Genomic DNA, 18,425 nt, shown 5'->3' on the forward strand with positions numbered 1-18,425 from the left:
GACACATTCAAACAGACTGCTAAGACTGCTAGAGAGCACTTTGGAAAACAGTACTACCTCCTTTGGTTGGCCAGATTTTCTCTGCAAGGAAAACTGAGGATGTCTTCTGCAGCTTAACTGAAAACTTAAATTTCCTTCTCGGTCTTAGTACCACAAATCGAGAGAAACAATGCTGGGGTTTCAGGTTCTTCACGGTCTTTTTTAAACAAACCAAATAACCTTCTCTCTGTCACAGCAACTTACCTCGTGCAGGAGAAGTCATACCAATATTGGCTGTGCCGGCTGAAAGCAGCAGTGAAACCAGAAAGTACAATTTCCTGTGCCTGCTTCCCAGCCATGGGTTTTCTCCGTCTGCAGGGTGACTTTGGGGTGAGCAAACTAAATTCACTTCCAAGGAAATCAGAGCAGTGGCCATGCTTCAAGTTCACAGTGAATGTGCTCCAAGCCCTTGGTGGGAACAGAGGGATTCAAACCAGCGGTCTGCCTTTGAAACGGCTTGGGACCATGAGCAATGAGGAAGTCTGGTTAAGGGGACTCGATGTATTTTGAAGTAATGACTCCAAAATGCAGATAATGTAGATATTGTGGCTTCACTACCAAATTCTGTGATTTCCTGATCTGCTCTTGTTGTTTCATACTACTAGCTGAAGAAAACAGATCAAAAAATTTAGTGTTTTAGATTATACCCTAAATAATTGGAATAAATGCCCTTTTTCTAGTGACTTAGCTCAGTATGCAGCATATCAAAAAGCGTTTAATATTTTGCATGACTATAGAACACTGCATGATTACAAATATTTCCTTTTTTTTACAAATAAGAAGGCCAAACTGAATGCAGAATTTATCATTTGAAAACATATGGTTGCTTCTCATCCCAAAACTGTTCATGCTACGTGCACCTGTAAGTACATAAGGCACTACAACCACCATATTTACTGAATGAAACACTGAAAGTACTAAATTGTTAGACTGTACAGTGCAAATATAATGATGATTTTCATCAGATTAACAGCTCCTCTTGAAATGACAAACATTGTTAAGGACAGAACGGCATTTATCTGATAGCAATACCTGAAGGCACTGTGTATGGTCAGTATTTTAAATTATGTGAAAACTTAAACTGACTCCCTACCTATGGTAAACCTGAGATTGAATGACCGCTGGGCCAGGCCCCCAGATCTACCAAACCTCCCAGCACGAGAGCCCGAAGGCCAATTACAAGCAGCCGCAGCTTTCCTCAGCACCCTCCTCTGCTCCAGTCCCGTCACTCCCGACCCAGGGGAAGCTCTCCTCCTCCTCCTCCTCCTCCTCCTGCCCTTGTGCTGGCCTCCAGCATCAGGGGAACAGCAGAGCTGTTGCCTGGCACTTCTTAGTGGATACTAAGCCACTGACTCCCAGATACAGAGGCAGATGCAACCCTCCCGAGCTGAGTGGCATTTTCTGTTCCTCCATCGTTATTTCCAGAGAACCCGTGAATGTGGACACTCTATTAATGAGTCAAAAGACTCACAGGGTTAAAGCCCAGACACAGACCTGGGCATACAGTACAAAGGAAATGCTGTCGACAGCTTAAATAGATCTCTGGTCATAATCCCACCCACTGCACGCTTTTTCTAAGCAGACAGTATTTCAGCATATGTTTATGAAATGATTTTTTTGAGGAAAAAAATAAGAACACGTAATAACTTTTTGGCACTTGCAAATAAACTTCAATCTATAAGCAGTTTATCAAGCAGCTTATCAAAAAGTGGGCTAAGTGTCTTTTAGTGAAGGAGAAAGCTATTCCACCTATACACAGAAAATACACATGGTATGAAAAAGTTATATTATTTTCATCAGTGGATATAATCTATTTTCCTGAGAACTATCAAGACACTAATTAATATGTAACTGAAGTACCTCATGACTAGCTACATCTTAAAGACTCACCTGAGCAACACAAGCAACACAAGATGGGCATATTTCAAAGGACTGAGGTGTAGGGCAAGGGCAGCAAAACCCAACACTCACGATACCTCCCCTCTGTGGATGGCTCCACAGGCTGCTAGAACGGGTTGTGCAACTCAGGCTTCAATTGTATATAAAGTGATACATTTTTAAAATGTGTAGTCTTTTATTCAACCATATTATCCATAGCTTCAACTTCTTCCTCATTCACTGAGGACATCTGCACTGTTATTGTGGTCTGAGGAATTCTTTGCTTCTACTGCAGCTGTGCTATCTACAACTCACAGTATTAGTCTGAACATCCCTATTCCTTTTATTTCCAATCCCCTCCCATTCTGACAATTGAAAGGTGAGGAAACTCCAGCAAAGAGTAAAAGAAACCTGTAAATTCCAAGCATACAATCAGCGTACAACCAGTGACCTGATGCTTCGAATGACCAGAGATCAAAATACACGGCTATTTGAAGGAAAACAGATATTTGTGAAATGTTTTTAAAACTCCTACTTATGGACAAAATCAGTTCTAATGATAGAGGAGTTTATGCAATACTACAAATCACTATTAAAAAAAAAATGTACATAATGCTTTTGAAAACTGGCATTTTTAAAACATTTAACTTACATCTAAGTGTTACGAGAGAAAACAAATGTATGTATACAAACATCGTTATTAGCTTTGGAGGCTACATGAGTAAGAGAGGCATAAAACTGGCCAAACCTTTTACCTCCAGGTAAGCTCGAATAAATATGGCAAAAAATGTAAATGAATCAAAGTAACTGTTTTTAAGCTGTCTATAAGGAAGCTCTGTCCAGATCTTAAAACTGATTTATGCTTTTACATATCTGCTGTTGCTTTATGCCACTTATGAGACAGGTGTTCCTTACTGAAGTGAAATAAACCTTTGCCTAGCAGTTGTATATGTACAGTTGTACGGAATTGCTGAAAATTTCTAATTTTTAAAAGATATGTGATTGGAACAATTTTCTCCTTTTCATTGGATACAAAAAGTGACACATGATTAGTATGTTTTCCTGTGTAAAATTCTTTTGCAGAAAGCCAAACAACATCCTAGTTAGCAGCATGGCTTCTAACAAAATAAATTAATAAAATGCAACACCTTTTAAAACAATTAATGAAAGAGTTTTGCAACCAGTAACACAGCTTCATACCTTTCTTAGGAGATAACGGAACTACATCTGGATTTTATCCTAATCAACTGACATGAAGGTTAATCGACTTCTCATTTAATTTATTTTATTTTTGAAACAAATCATAGTTTTACCTTCTCCTCAACTGGAAAGTTAAAAGCACATTCCCCATAAAAAGTTTATTTTGTCTGGTGAAAATGTATGCAGGAGACTGCCAACATTCCCTAGTGATCTTTCAGATACAAGTCTGGTAAACTTGGAAGATGGAACTAGACAAAAATGCAGAAGTTAAAGAAATTTTTGCAAACTTAGTCTGACAAATCATCAAAATTATTTCACCGAATTACAAGCTCAGAAATACTTGGTCATACGTGAAACACGGAAATGTGATTAAATAATCCTTAAAAAACATCATATAAACTGGAAATTGTATGAAACACGGAAGAGGACAAGCAACAGCAGATGTTGCTATTGTACAAAAGGCTGGTGTACACATAACACACGTTCTGCACAGCAACATTCAAGACACACATTTTCAATAGGCTTTCACACGTTCTGCTTGCTCTGCTGTTATACTTAGAGATCCATTTTTAAAGAGATCGGAGTACTTTTCCTGAACGCGAGTCAGGTCAAAGAGAGTCCTACTTACAGCACTTCCTAGAAAATTTAGAAACAGGGAGGTTAGACATCATAAACCAAAACCATTCACAGATTTGTCACATGCTCACACTCACCAAGATGGCTACCGACTGAAGGAAAGTAACATAGCTTCCACCTTACTCACATTATATCAAATTAAGACTACTACAGTGCCCCTTAGGTGTGCAGAGCAGTTTCTTATTTCCAGCAACTGATTTAAAAAAAAAAAAAAAGAAAAAAAAGAAAATAAAAAAAGCTTCTGAGAGTACTCGTAAGATGAGCAGCAGTGACAAAAGCGGCAGTCTATGCCAAAACACTTTTAATAATGTGAGTTAAAAATGAAAGCAAAGACACTAACTGTGAAAACTGCTAAAAGCTTGATTTGCTTTTGTACAAGATGCTGAAAAATGTTAAAATAAAAAAAGAAGAAAAACTTATGACAGAAATGAGAGTTTGAGACAGAATGCAAAGCTCTAAAAAATACTACTAAACCACTTCCTAAAGATTTCTATGCAGTGTGTTGTTAAGACTCTTAGTGAAGCGTATATTAAACCAAAGAATAAAATAACAGCGTGTGAAATTTCTTGCTGTTTTCTACAGCTTGTATTCTTCAGCTGGTGAAGTGAAAACCAATTTATTCCTATCAAGATGAGATTTCTCTAGCCCATGAGCTTCAGTAGGGAAAGGTGAAGTTACAACAATCCGGTGAGTAAATACTGTCCTTGACATCTGAAGAAAACCTAAGTGCAACTATTAATTCTATAATATCTTTGGGAAAGCAGCATGGACACCAGATACTTACCTGGATATTGCTGATGTACATGGTTACAAAATCTACCTTAAGCTCTACCCTTCCCTGCTTTTTCCTCCTCTTTAAAGTCAGGTTCTTTCTATAAACAATTCCTATGAGTTTCAAGAAATTAATTTGGTGACAGAATCCAACCAAACCAACCTATCTTTGAGACAAAACTCTCACTTCCTCCTCTGTGTACACATGATATTCTTTCAATATCACATTGTTGTACACTTTGTTGCTTCTAATCTCACTGAACTACTTTGTTACAATTTTTTTTTAACACAGCATCACACTTAGAATTTCCATTTCTAATCATGGAAGCTCTACACACTCTCAGAATAGCATTTAACATCGGATAATTAATATGTCGTTGAGTGAGACCAGCATATAGTGTTCCTGGAAATATTTGTCTGAGGTGTATCAGGAAGAGAAGTTCAATCCCACAGTCCATCGCCTGCTAATGACATTTCCTTTAGTTCTTGAAAACACTAGGTACACACACAAATGCAACATCACTACAGTAAAGCTCCACAGGTCAGAGACCTCAGTAATATTATCATTCCAAAATAATCTGCGTATCTTATTATCTTGATAACTTGCGGTGTTAGGCAAATGGCTTAACAAACACCATTAGTCTAATTCTATAGATTTACTTGAAGTCCATAATTTTTTTATGCTACTGCTTAAAAATGAAACACACTATACGCAAGGTTCCACACTTACTCACTCAATGAACGTCTATGCCGGCATATAAATGGTTCTCTTTTCTTCCTTACCTCCAGATGCTCTAAAATATAGGGAGGGTTTGTCATGCCAAGCCTCAGCATAGCTCCCTCAGGAATAGCTTCAACCAGCCTCCACAGAAGCGTAGGGAGGTCTGTGCCAATGTCTCTGCCATAAGCCCCTGTGTCTTCGCTGGTCAGCCAGATCTCACAAACACCCTCTGAATAAAAGAAAGAGATAATTAACAAATCTGTTTTAGAGCTGTTTATTTTATCATACAGCTGCTCACTCTTTTTAATGCCGTATTTCACAAGGCTATTATGCAGCCAGACTAGGTATTCAATTGCAAGGGGGAGGGAAGGAGAAGGAAGGCTTATCCCATGGGTAGCAGTGGGTTATTAAGTTCATTTTATGAGTGCAAGAGTGCCACAACAATGCTGTAAATTATCATTGCTGTGGAGTGATTAACATTCACAGCCAATGACTAATTCTGCGCTGCCTCTACAGCAAGTCAGTCAAGTTTAGTCCTCTGCTCTATTTTTTGAGCCCAATTCATCAAACACCGCAAGCGACATTACCCAAGCAAAGAGTTTGCATTAATAGCTGTTACTAGTAGTTAACTTATTAACTGGTAAACTTCCAATAAGCAAAAATACCTCTAAAGCACACTGATTAACATTTTTCCTGGAATAACTATGAAAAACTGGTATTCTTAAATCACACGATTAGCAATGCAATATTCAGGTTGCATTGAAGAGCTTAGTGACCACTGCATGACTGAGTGATAGTGTCGGAAAACCTGTTTCCTGGCAGTTAATACTTTATTTTCCATCAATCAGGGCTTAGGAAGTAGTATATTTGATTTATATTATAAAGAGTAGTGACCTTGAACACTGATAGTTGGTAATAATATCCTCCTGCTCAAAGAGGGGAAAGATTGCACCACCCTTTAATAATAGTTGAAAGCAATGAGGTTTCACACAGCCACTTCTATCAGCCTGCCCAGCTTCCACCCTTTTTGCAATGCGATGCAATCTACCTCCTCACTGCCCCAAAGCAAGAAATAAACCATCAAAACCAGGGTGGCTGGGAGTAAGACTCCTATGATTCCCATGAGACAGGATACCATTAACTCAGTGAAGAGTTAAATTTCTAATACCAATAACCGATGAACCTGTAAAGAAAACATCCAAACACTAGAAGATAAAATAATTAATCAAAGCACTCTTTGGACCAGCAGAGGATGTATCACAAAATGTAAATGCTTATATTACAAATATTTACTTAAGAGGTGGAAAACATAAACACAAATCTGAACCATATAAAGAGAAATAAACCTAGAAATCCAAAAGTTTTACAGAAATGTAAACTCAAGACTGCCATTCTTAGACTCCCACTATAACAATAAAGGCAGGCAGCAGGCTATGCTGAGCATCAGAGTTAATTCTGGTTGTTCAAAAAGGTTTTCAAGATCATTTATTATTTAGAACTAAGATTACTTAAAAATTAAAGGTAAACCAAGAAACTCATCACTTCTTAAGTTTTGATTCAAGAGTAAGTTAGTGAGAGAGGTGTATAATTCTGTTCTTGCAAGTATTCTTGGTTATCCAGCTTGCAGTCACAGCTCTGTAGTCAGACTCAAGCTGAGCTCCCTCGGGCCTGATCAGGTATGCAGAATCTGCTAGCAGTGTACCATCACACCTTGGATTCCACTGTAGTTGCTAATTTTTTCGGAATTCATCTCACTACAGGCAGTACCATACCATGAAACATACTCCAGGGTTTGCCATGTGCCCTACATTTTCCTGAGATATGGAAAAAAAGAAGTGAACTATGTATGTTACATTTTAAAAATATGGGAAACATAGAGGATCTAAATGATGGCTAATGTCTTTTATATATATATATATTTTTTTTTTTATTTAATATCAGTCTCCAATAGCCATTAAAACACTGCAAAACAGAGTAATTTACTTGCTGAGTTTTTACTGAAACAAAGTCATTCTAATTTTTAAGTTTTCAATCTCAATAGTTTCATAGGTTTTGGGTTTGTTTTTTTTCTTGTTTTTTTTTCATTAAAATGGCTAATGGAATACTGCCTCACAGTTACCAGAGGAACATGGAGGAAAAAAAAATAAATCACTGGCTAGGAATGGAAATAATGTTGCTGTGGAAAACAACAGTGATCTTTTAAAGCTGCATAGGTGGGGACCATTAGCCCCCTGGTGGGCTGAAACTTCGAATTAAATCACAAGAAGAGGAAACAGCTGTAATAGTAAATCAGCAACAACGGGAATAACTGTCTCATCTGCTCTCCAATCAGGGTGTTGAACAACAAGCAATGGGAATAATTCATGCTGAGAGAGCCAAGGATGTAGTCTTAATATGAGAGGGGGATGGACACCTGTATTTTAGGAGAAAGTTCATGCCCCAGTTTCAGGCTGACAAAATGGATTTTCAAATCCTGAAAGCTGCTGTGAATGCTAAGTATTTACAAGTAGGGTAAATCAACTCTGTACACAACTGTGCGTGATAGAGGTTTGGTGTCAACTGTTGTTAGGCTGTTTATTCTAATCCTTTGCATCCTGAGTTTAGGAGTCTAAATTTATACCAGGTAAGAGGAGAAAACACCAGACCTCTCAAACAGTATTAATAAAGTGAATCAACACTTCCTATTCTCATTCAACCCTCTTCCCCTCGGAACTCCAGCCCTGCACAGGTACCCATTTCAATCCACTGTCTAATCACATACGGTATTTTTTTTTTCCCATTTCTTTTGCAGTGAACCTCACTCGACCATTCACCATTCTTTTACTGGGTAATTTTGGTGCTAATAAAGGCAAGCTGATTTTGTAAACAAGAAAACCGATTGAAACTGCAGAGTTTGGATGTGCAAACTCAGAGCATTTGTCACAGTATTAAGGCCAATTATCATTACATTCAAGTAATTACAAGTCTGCCTTTGGTCACAGCTCATAGCTTATTTCTCACTCTGCCATCACCACCCAGCACAAAAGAGTAACCTCAGCAGCTGGCTTCTGATCTCTGCTCTGCTGTAATTGGAGATGACTGAGAATGAAAAATGTTGGAAAAAGAATAGGTTCCAAGTAAATGAAGGAGGTTCTGAGCCTATTCCTTCTCCAATGTCTCAAAATAAAAAATAGTCATGGCAGATTATCTGACATGGGCTTTAACTGCATTTTTGTGGGGGCAGTCTGAACAATCCTTGTCATAAAGGAGACAAGAAATCCTACAACTGTCACTTTTAGGAGATATGTGCATTTGTTTTAGAGCCTATTTGAAATGATTAATTTCTTTAATAAAAAATGCTGAGCGTTTTTCATTTTGCTTTACGCCACTATTGTAAACAGTGTTTTCAGCAGTGGCAAACATCTTTTAAACTAAAGGGAAATCTAGTCCATTTGAAAAATGAATTTACTTCAATCTACAAAAACATCTGAAGATGTTAAAATATCAGACACCAATCCTGCTGAAATTCTCCAATTTATTAACCCACTGTACCTTCGTACAAATGAAATTCAATCACAAAATCCCTTTGTTTTTTTCTTCTCCTTCCCTTCTTGTCGTTCTCCTCTCTCCTGTGAGGAGTGGCTTCTCCAGCAGCACAATTCTCTGCAGGCTGCCTCGATGGGAGGCCCCCGATTCTGACCTTCTCAGTAGCCCACATATGCTTATCAATAACTGCCCAACCTCCTTGCTATTCCTTCTCCACCGGTGAATTCTTACGGCAGCCTGCAGTACTGTACATAGAAATACCTCTCCCATTGTACCACAGAAATCTGAAAGACCATCTGCCACGGGGAGGTCTGACTTAAATTGTTTGTCAAAAACTGCCTGCAGACTTGAGGACGATCAATCTGATCCTGCCAATCCTGATCACACCCTTAGAATTAAAAAAAAAAATCATAGGCAAAGACGGAGAGAAAGGCTTGGAAAAGTCAAATTAATTTTAAGTGTGCTCATTGTTCAGAATGAGCTTACCCTACATAAATTTATTTTCTATTTAATTATTTGAGTTTCCCCTTATTTGTTCAGCATGGATTTTACAGGCACTATTTACATACCTGCTGCAGCTCATGTGCTAGATTACTTTACTGAATCAGTGCCTTAACTGAGAAACTGTGAAGACATCTGTGTACACACCATATCACTGTATCAACCTGAATATAATGCAAGTTTAAACAGAAAACGAGATTTAGAGGAATTAAATTCCTCCTCTACTTCTGAAGTACTGTGCAAGCATTGATTCGCCATGTAAGAGTCCAGGCCTCCTCTTAGTCAGTCAGTTCAAACACGTGGATCACCACTGACAGATCCCACTGTAGGGACTTCCTGAAAGACTGCAACAAAAAACTGGGAGCAACTCACTGGTTCTAATAGAGGTTTGGAAGGATTGGTTTCCAGTTCACCAGGACATCCCTATTTGATTTGTATATACACAGGACTTCTAAAGGAGAGAGAGAATGGAGTTACACACGACCCTGTACAAACACAAGCTATCCCAGCCACAAAAAGTAACTCACACTTAACTGTCACAATTAGAAACTGTAGGGTATCTGACAAGCAGATGTTGAAAAAAGTAGACTGAAGAAAAAACACAGGTCTAGGTACAGCAATGGTGAAAGAGGCAAGCTGTCAGGCTATTATCTAAAGGATCAATGTTTTTCCATATTCTGGAATATGTGGGTCAGCTTATCATTCAGCAATGTATCATTCAGATGAACGCAGTACCGCAACTCTATGCTACAAACAAACCGGTCCCACCACAGGCTCATTTTTAGTTTGAGGGACAAAGCTCTAGATGTCTCATAGCCTGACTTTCTAGAGGACCTTTATTACACCCAAACATATTTCCTCTTTCCAAAAGATTTCTTTTTTTAACCCTTCTGGGCAGTCTTAAGGAAGTGAAAGATGATTGTCCACTCCTGTTTCTTGAACGCTTCCCATGAATAGCAGAGCAAGACCTGAACAGCATCATGAATGTTGGCTGACATACTGGAATTCAACCCTTGAAGAAATTACTAGGTTCCCAAAACGCTTGTTAAAGGAGAAAGCCTTGCAAAAGGATGACTGGCTTAACCAGCCCTTTACAACACAGGAGGAAGCAATGGCTGGTTGAGTGGCCAGGAAAGTCTGTTCAGCATTAGTGCACTTCAAAATGAGGACCAGAAAATATGTATCTGAATTTTCACTATTAGAGTCATAATCAATAGCTTTTAAATACCTCTTTAATAGCATAAATTGCTTTGAAGCGTTGATTAGTATTGCATAAAGACCTGCTACACACAGTGACTTAATTTAAAAGCCTGAACAAATTCTATTTTATGTGGTCATCAGGCAAGCCAAAAGGTAAAGACAATTCTTTACACATGGTGAAAACTCCTTTTAGTGGGATCACAGAGTAGCTCAGGTTGCAACGGACCTCTGGAGGTAACCTAATCCAATCTCCTCCTCAAATCAGATCCAATTAGACTGCTCAGGCTCTTGTGCAGTTGTGTTTTGAATATTTCCAAGGACAGAAATACCACAGCACTTTGGGTAATCTGTTCCAATATTTGACCACCTTCAGGGTATAATACTTTTCCTTGAACCTAATCGCAATTCCCTGTGTTGCAACTTGTCCTTCTACCTCTCATCCTCTCCCTGCAAGACCTGTCTGACTACAAGACAGTCTGGCTCTGCCTTCTCTATACTGCCATTAGGCAGTCGTACACAGCAGTAAGATCCCCTCCTAGCTTTCTCTTCAAAAGCTCAAAAAAAAAAAAAATCAATTTTTCATATGTCACGTGCTCCATCCTCCCAGCCATTTCAGTGGCCCGCTGCTGAATTGCTCTAGTTCGTCAGTAAGCCTTGTCCTGGGGTGTCCAAAACTGGACAGAGCACTCTCTGTGAGGTCTCATGATTGCCAAATGCAAGGCACTAGTCACTCCCCTGGGCCTAAGGTTCCACTCTTGCTAATAGGACGCAGCAGAGAATTTCAAAGGGGTTTCACTGCTGACTCATGTTGAGCAGCTTGCCCAGAGGAGCTCCGAAGTCCGCCAAGCTGCTTTGCAGCCGGTCAGCTCTCCACATCCATACTGCAACATGGTGTTATTTTGTCGTGGATTTCAGGATATTTTACGTGGCTTTGTTGAACTTCATTAAGTTACTCAATCCATTTCTCCAGATGGTTAAGGTCCCTTGCGATATTATCCCTGCCCTCCAGCCAGTCAGCTATTCCTCCAGTTTGGTATCATCTCCCAAATTGCTCAAAATGCACTCTATCACACTGTCCACACCGTTAATAAAGACATGAAATACCAGCCCCAGTATCAATTCCTGGAAAACACCATTAGTAACCACCAGCTAGACTTTATACCATGGATCACCACCCTCTGAGCCTGGCAGTCCAGCCAATTCTTTTAGCCACCTTACCATCTACTTATCCAGCCCATATCTCACCAATCCAAGAATATTATGGGAAATTATGATGAAGTTCTAGCTAAATTCGAGGTTAAAAAAAAACACCCAAAAACCTCAAACCAAAACAGATATCCCTAAAAAAAAAAAAAAATCTCTCCACCCACCCCAGATCCACCAAAACAAACAAAAAACCACAAATGACCCACTCACTCCTGCTCCCCAAAGAAACCCCAAACCAACCCACTCCAAAACACCAAAACTCCACGGCTTTCCTCTTCTCCACAAAGCCAGAAAAGTCACACAGGCCACTCACATGATTTGCCACTGGTAAATCCATGCTTGCTGTTCCCAAACACCCTCTTGTCTTTTGTGTGCCTTGAGGTGGCTCCCAGGAGGGTTTGCCCCCATAGAGCGCGAGGTTCAGCTGCCCCCTAGTTCCCCAGATCCCCCTTCTTGCTCTTCCTGAAGGGCATGGTGACATTTCCCTTTTTCCAGACATCACGAATCGACCCTGAGTGCCATGTCCCTTGAATGATGAGGGAGAGCAGCCTCATAATGACAGCAGCCGGCACTCTCAGCACACTTGGATGCCTCTCATTGCAGGATTGTTTCTACCACTTCTGGATGCCAGTCTGCAGTTACAAAAACTACAGCTATGTTTTGCAAGTGCTTAGTTCAGTACAAGTCTTTAAAGCAGTTGTGCTTTCTGCTACCCACAGGATGACACATATATTAGAGTGCTTAGGAAATGAACACAACTAACTGGCGTAGCTACCAATCTACTCTTTAGTAACACCAAGTTAACTTTAATGAAAGGATACTCTACCATCTGCTTTATACTTAGATGTGAAGTCTGATAGAGAATCTAATAGCCATATGACTAATGGTGGCTTTCCACTTTATCTTCTGTGGTTATGAAAGTGAAAGAAGCCACAAACGATTTATTCAAGTTTTTCCTTTTCAAAAGCCATGCATCTGAAAGATGAAACTGATTCAACTGTTCAGAACATGGGTCCACTGAATTTTCTTAATCATCTAAATTAATTGCTTGGAAGTCTCAAAAACAACTGCTTCTTTTGCAGCAAATGCTTTACCATCCAGGCATTTACAGAGGAAGTTTACTACGTGTGACTGTTGGAGGGTTTAGCAGTTTTACAATTTGTATCACATATTGTTTCTTTTGTGTACTTCTGTGACTATATTGATAAGCAAAGTATTTTGATACGAGGAGTACTTTGAAACAAGGAATGAGCAGGCTTGTGATAGCAGCTAAAGTTTAGTGAAAATTATTCCTTCTTTCTATTGTATTAATTACAAAAAAAAAAAAAAAAAAAAGTTAGAAATAGAGAGTTCCCAATAAAAAGTGTGCAGCAGATAGGGCCAACTGATCAGTACATACCAAAAAGAGTAGAAGAGGTTTCTCTCTCCCACAAAGCAAACCCTTGTCCTTGCTTATAAAAGAGGTCATTCTACCCCTATAGGGACCTCTGTTCCTGATAGCTTACTACTGGGGCATAAACTAGCAGCCCTGTCTCGCTTGTTTTGTAGATATAGTGTGTTAGCAAAAGGGAGAGGAAGAGGGGGGGAAGGAAAGGGAACAGTGTAATAGGTCACTTGCTGTTGCAAACAGCATGATAGCTAAACTTATTGTAAGTCCACTTTCATTCTGCTAGAACAAGAGAGACTCAAAAGGGCATCAAGACAGTCAGGCCGCAGAAGTTTGCTCAGTGCCAACACTGCAGCATTATGCATCCTGCTTTCAAGGAGGATTAATGGTACCATACATCATGATGATAAATTGAGTTTTGTAGCCAGTTTGAAGAGAAAGGGGGAGGAAAGGATTGGGAAAAAAAACCCCACGGTTGTATTTCATGAATTGGTCCTATTTCTCGGGTTGAAGAAGTTGCTCTTGAAGAGCAAAGTCTGTGCTTTTTTTGCTGGTCACCTGCCTGTGATCCTCTTATTTTCAGGCAGGTGTTACATACACAGTGACCTGTTTTGAAGGTTACCTCTTGCAGAAATTAAAAAAAAAAATAATAAAAAATTTCCACTTGCTCATTATTCTTGCCAGATGAAAAAAAGATAAAACTGAAATTTGTCATTTCATATACAGACATCCTACAAGGATTAAGTTGGTTTTCAAAGATGGTGGACATGTACTGCCTAAGTTAACAGAATAAACGTCTTCTGTGTATTAATGATCAGGGACAGAATCAGCTGATGTTAACTTGTTCTTTGCTGAACCAAAAACACTATTGAAGAAGCAAGTTCAGAGATAGGAAACGGTACAGGCACCAAGAAATTAAAGCTTAAAGGACTGGGGGACCATAAAGAATGGATTTTGCAAAAAGGGACTTAAAGGAAAGCTATTTCTGAAAACAGAGGCATGAGTTTAGAGTTGTTGTTCTGCAGCCCTGTATACAGCATATAGATATGCAGGGCCCTGAAGTGTGGAATTACTGTTCTCAGCTCTATGCCTCACAAAATATGCTCATGTTGTTCTTGTACTAAAAGAAGAGAGCACTCAGCCCTCTAGCATCCTGTAGAAATACTCTTTAGCTCCTGAAAAGAGAAGGAGAAAAATTTCAATAAACTTAAAAACAGAAGAACTAAAATTTATTACTCCTATACCTGTTGTCAAAACACAAATGAGAAATCTGCTTTGAACTCTGAATTCAAAATGAGGCATATGAGAAATCTGGTTTATGACTTAGGAATTCATTGGGAAAAAAAGAGTAATGTGCCACTCATTATAACATATGCTTGATGTTTTAAAAGCAAAACATAGGCTATCGGTCTGCTGTAGATGAAGTATCAGATGCAAAGGGTCACACACTGCACAAATTCAAGGAAATGGTCATGAGCTGTGGGCATATTACAGGATGCAGTGCTAATTAATGGAGGCTTTTTACCGAGTATCCATCTCTGTAGTGCTAATGAGTTTGGATTAATTTAAACAACATGTTTTCATGGAAACTGATTAATTCTTGGGAAGTAACATGGCATACCAAGTTTCAATCATTAAAAATGTTTGTAGCCAAGCTAAATAACTCTCTGAATCTGAGTTCAGAAAGACAGTATCTTAAAATTCTACAACAGCAGCTTGCACACAAGCTACCAAGGTGTGTTAGAGAAATTTGACATGGAAACTCATCCTTCAGAAGCATTCTCCTGCTCAAATTTCTTGCATTTTCAAGAGCTGAATCATATAGTCCTATTTCATTCAATGTTTCTGACTTCTTTTTTAAACAGATGAACAGCAAGAGCAGGAAGAAACAACATTTTGGGTATTTACAGATAACATTTTAAAAATTACCTGAAAATTATTTGGAAATAATTTGAGTGATGGTAAAATGTTGACATTATAAAAAGTAATCAAAGAAAGAAGATAGATTATGTCTGTCTTTGACTGAAAAGCTAACAAGAACGAATAAATAATCTCTGCTCTGCTACATATCCCAGGATTAGGGGAGACGTCTTTTAGAATGTCACACGTTCTATTCACACACAAAAAAAAAAAAAAAAAAACCAACAAAAAAACAGAAATAAGAAGAAAGTACTCTCGCGAGTGTCAAATATGAAAGTGTCAAATGCTTTGTTTCACACTAAGTTATGAGCCAAGATATAATAATGTAAACCTCAAACAGCAACACAGAATACAGTCATATTTTATGCTAAAGCACTGAATTCTAAGGAAAAGATTGATTTTAATTACAATTATTCTTTGTATAAAGTGAGAAAATAGCTCAAGAATCTGGCACGCTGCTATATCATAGAATAGAAGAAAGGAAGGAAAACAGTCAGCGTGTGTAAGGGCACAGTGGTTGGCTATACACAGTATGCACCCAGGGGACCCCAATTCCATAAGCCACACAGCAATATAGAGGGGTAATGTGTAAATACAGTTTCCGAGGATGATAATCCTTATCTAAAGTTCCCCCCTCATGATAGCATAGATAACACCATTCCTTAAGAATAATACAACCTGTATCTACAAGTATGTCAACTTGTCACTGCACCTGACTGCAAGCAAAACAACTTAGCAGCAAGTCACTAAGTAACCAAGTACTAAGGTGTTGTCTCTTTTTTTTTTTTTTCCCCAAGAGAAAAAAGAATAATCAGGAAAATATACATTAAAAATTAATCTACGGATAGAAATAACATCATAATTCCTATATATTCCATAATTTCGTCAAAACCCTCATTTAATGTTCATTAGTACTTAAAATATTTTCTCAAATGGATGGTATTTTCTCTGCGCTCTAGATGGGTCAACTTGACCAAAAGGGAGAATGCTTGTATAGCACTGATAATATAGTTTCCCTAATCCTAAAACTTGAAGTCATCTAAGTGTACCTACTGATTTCTCACTGAGTACCCAGAGCCTCGTTGGTGTGTAATCACCTTAAACTACATTTACTTAAAGTATACAGTGACACATCACTGAAACATTTCATAATCAGAGTGCAATTAAAATCTGTTGGAGATGTCCACAGGGTGGTCAAAGAGAAAACATTCAAGGGTTTTGAAGGTTATTGATGTATTTTGCTCATACAGATTAATGCCCATTATGGTCTCATTCTAAACAATAATTTGCCTTTTGATTAACTTATTATATGTTAATATAGGAGCACAAATTAAATCAAAATTAAGAGAGATGAGTTTCTATTTATCCAAAGAATACCCAAAGTGCAATTACTGAATCTTTTCAAGACTAGAATTTAAGCAAGAGCCTAGTCACTCAGAAAAAGTTTATTATTCCATCTATAAACAATGAGTAGAAGGAAAGAAAGCTTTTCAAAAATTATTGAAATAATCTTATAATATCCCTATTTGTTAAATAGTTTTTCTTTAAACACTTGGTAGAAGTTTACAAGTGTTATACGAGTTTACCTTTGTCTTCATATAAAATTTTCTGCAATGTGTTCCTTATACCTATTTAGCGACACCTCTACATCCTACATTTAGCTCTGAAAGACAACCCAGTGATGTAATTTGAGGAAAAAATTTATAAAGGTATTGAGCTTCACAAATCTTACAACAGCTGCTCAGCTACATGAACTGTTAGAAAGCCACCATTAGGGAAATCATGATAAAAAAAAACATGCTTGCCTTAAAGACTTCTTTAATGACCTACCCCTAACACTAGGAGATCACATTTCCCTTCAAATCAGGTAATTGTATTTCAAATACTACTTCTCTGCACAGCAGTTTTAATGGTTGAGGCATAATGCTGTTATTACTTGTTCTTTTGTTTCTTGAGATGGCTTTTCCATCTAGAGTATTTTCTACCATCTCAGAGAGTTCAGTTTTAGGCGACCCATCCAACCCGCAGTGTGGAAGCACCCGTCTGTAGGTGATTAAAGAGAGAGTGTGGATTGGGTTTTAGAAAGGAGAGGAGCAGGGAGGGAAGGCCGGGTCCCAAAGCCTGACTGGTGTGTGCACATGTGCTACAGGAACACGTCTCTGGGACAGGAACACACAAACTGCCACAGCAGTTAGCGCGAGTGGTGCAATTCCTCCCCGGTGGTGGTCGTGTCGATGGCCGCTGCTTACCACATACTTCAAGGGGCCCGGGGAAATCAGTTTGGAGAAAAATTATTCCAGGCAGCAGCAATTCAGTCCGTCTTACATAAAATCTTCACAAGTCAAGCACAAAAAGAAAAATCATTGGAATAGCATACCATAAAGGTATGTCTTTTGTGAACAAGCACAAAAATCTCGTGAATATTCTTATTGCTAAGTGCTATTTGTACCACATGATTTTGTTCAATTTAACTGTAGAACCTGCAACTGGCAGTGATACCAGGAAAACAATTAATCGTAAATAAGTTTCAGGCCAAAGAGTCCAAGTACTGAGTGACGTCTTTCTTCTGTTGTCAGTACCTATTTTAATATAACTTATACATATAATTTATATATTAAATTTATAAATATATAAATAAAATATATAATACAATTTTAAATATTTAGCCATTCAACACTTACTGTTAGCACAGTGTATCGATGACTAATCCGCTCAGCAGCAGCATTGCAAGCAAGTCACAGAAGTGTACAACTGATATGTGGCTTCCGAATTCCACAAATAAGTGATCTTTAGAGGAACTTAAAGAATAATTTTCTTTCAGGGCTCTATGCGCCCTGAAGAGGAATTGCAACCTAAACTTTCTAGAGGAATCACAAATCAAACACAAATGCTATGCAAAAATGTTCCTCATTTTCCTGAAAGAAATATGATCCAATAGTCGACAGAGTATTTTTTTGCATATGTTTGTATTTTCTGATCATGATAGATGGGATATTTTCTAGATCAGTTTTACTAAACATGCCAAACCCCATATCCTTAAGTTGGACAAAGAAATAAAATGCATACAAATAAGCTGCACTACAAAGTCATCAAATATCTAACCCAAAACATGACTAAAAAAATTAAAATGTATACTCCCATATACTCTGCAGTGCTGCAGAGGAAACATGCTGCATATACACATGCCATTTGTCACTTCTGCATATGGAAACAAGCTTTAGCAATGATAGAAACAAGAAACCTAATGAAAGGTCTGTTCTTCCCCTGTTTTAGAAATGGGAGAAATATCATTTCTTACAAGGCTTGATTTGACTGCCAATAATTCATTTTTAACATAAGCTTTAGCCCTGGGTCATGTTCTATAAGTTTCAAATAATCTAATAAACGTTTATAGTGACTCTTAAGTCATGGTGTAACACATCTTTTTGTCCCTACACAACA

At 38.3% G+C, this 18,425-nt stretch overlaps 1 protein-coding gene across 4 annotated transcripts in view; it reads right to left on the reverse strand.

The window, feature by feature from the left end:
• CDKAL1 (CDK5 regulatory subunit associated protein 1 like 1) overlaps positions 1–18,425 on the reverse strand; it is a 432,929-nt gene that overhangs the window by 154,822 nt on the left and 259,682 nt on the right. For all 4 annotated transcript variants that reach the window (XM_042806719.1, XM_042806718.1, XM_042806720.1 and 1 more), the window contains one exon: positions 5,308–5,474. In XM_042806719.1, the coding sequence (XP_042662653.1) occupies positions 5,308–5,474 (167 nt within the window). The remainder of the gene's footprint in view (positions 1–5,307; positions 5,475–18,425) is intronic.

This window comes from Tyto alba, unplaced genomic scaffold (assembly GCF_018691265.1).
Source record: "Tyto alba isolate M040663 unplaced genomic scaffold, T.alba_DEE_v4.0 Super-Scaffold_48, whole genome shotgun sequence".
Lineage (NCBI taxonomy): Eukaryota > Metazoa > Chordata > Aves > Strigiformes > Tytonidae > Tyto > Tyto alba.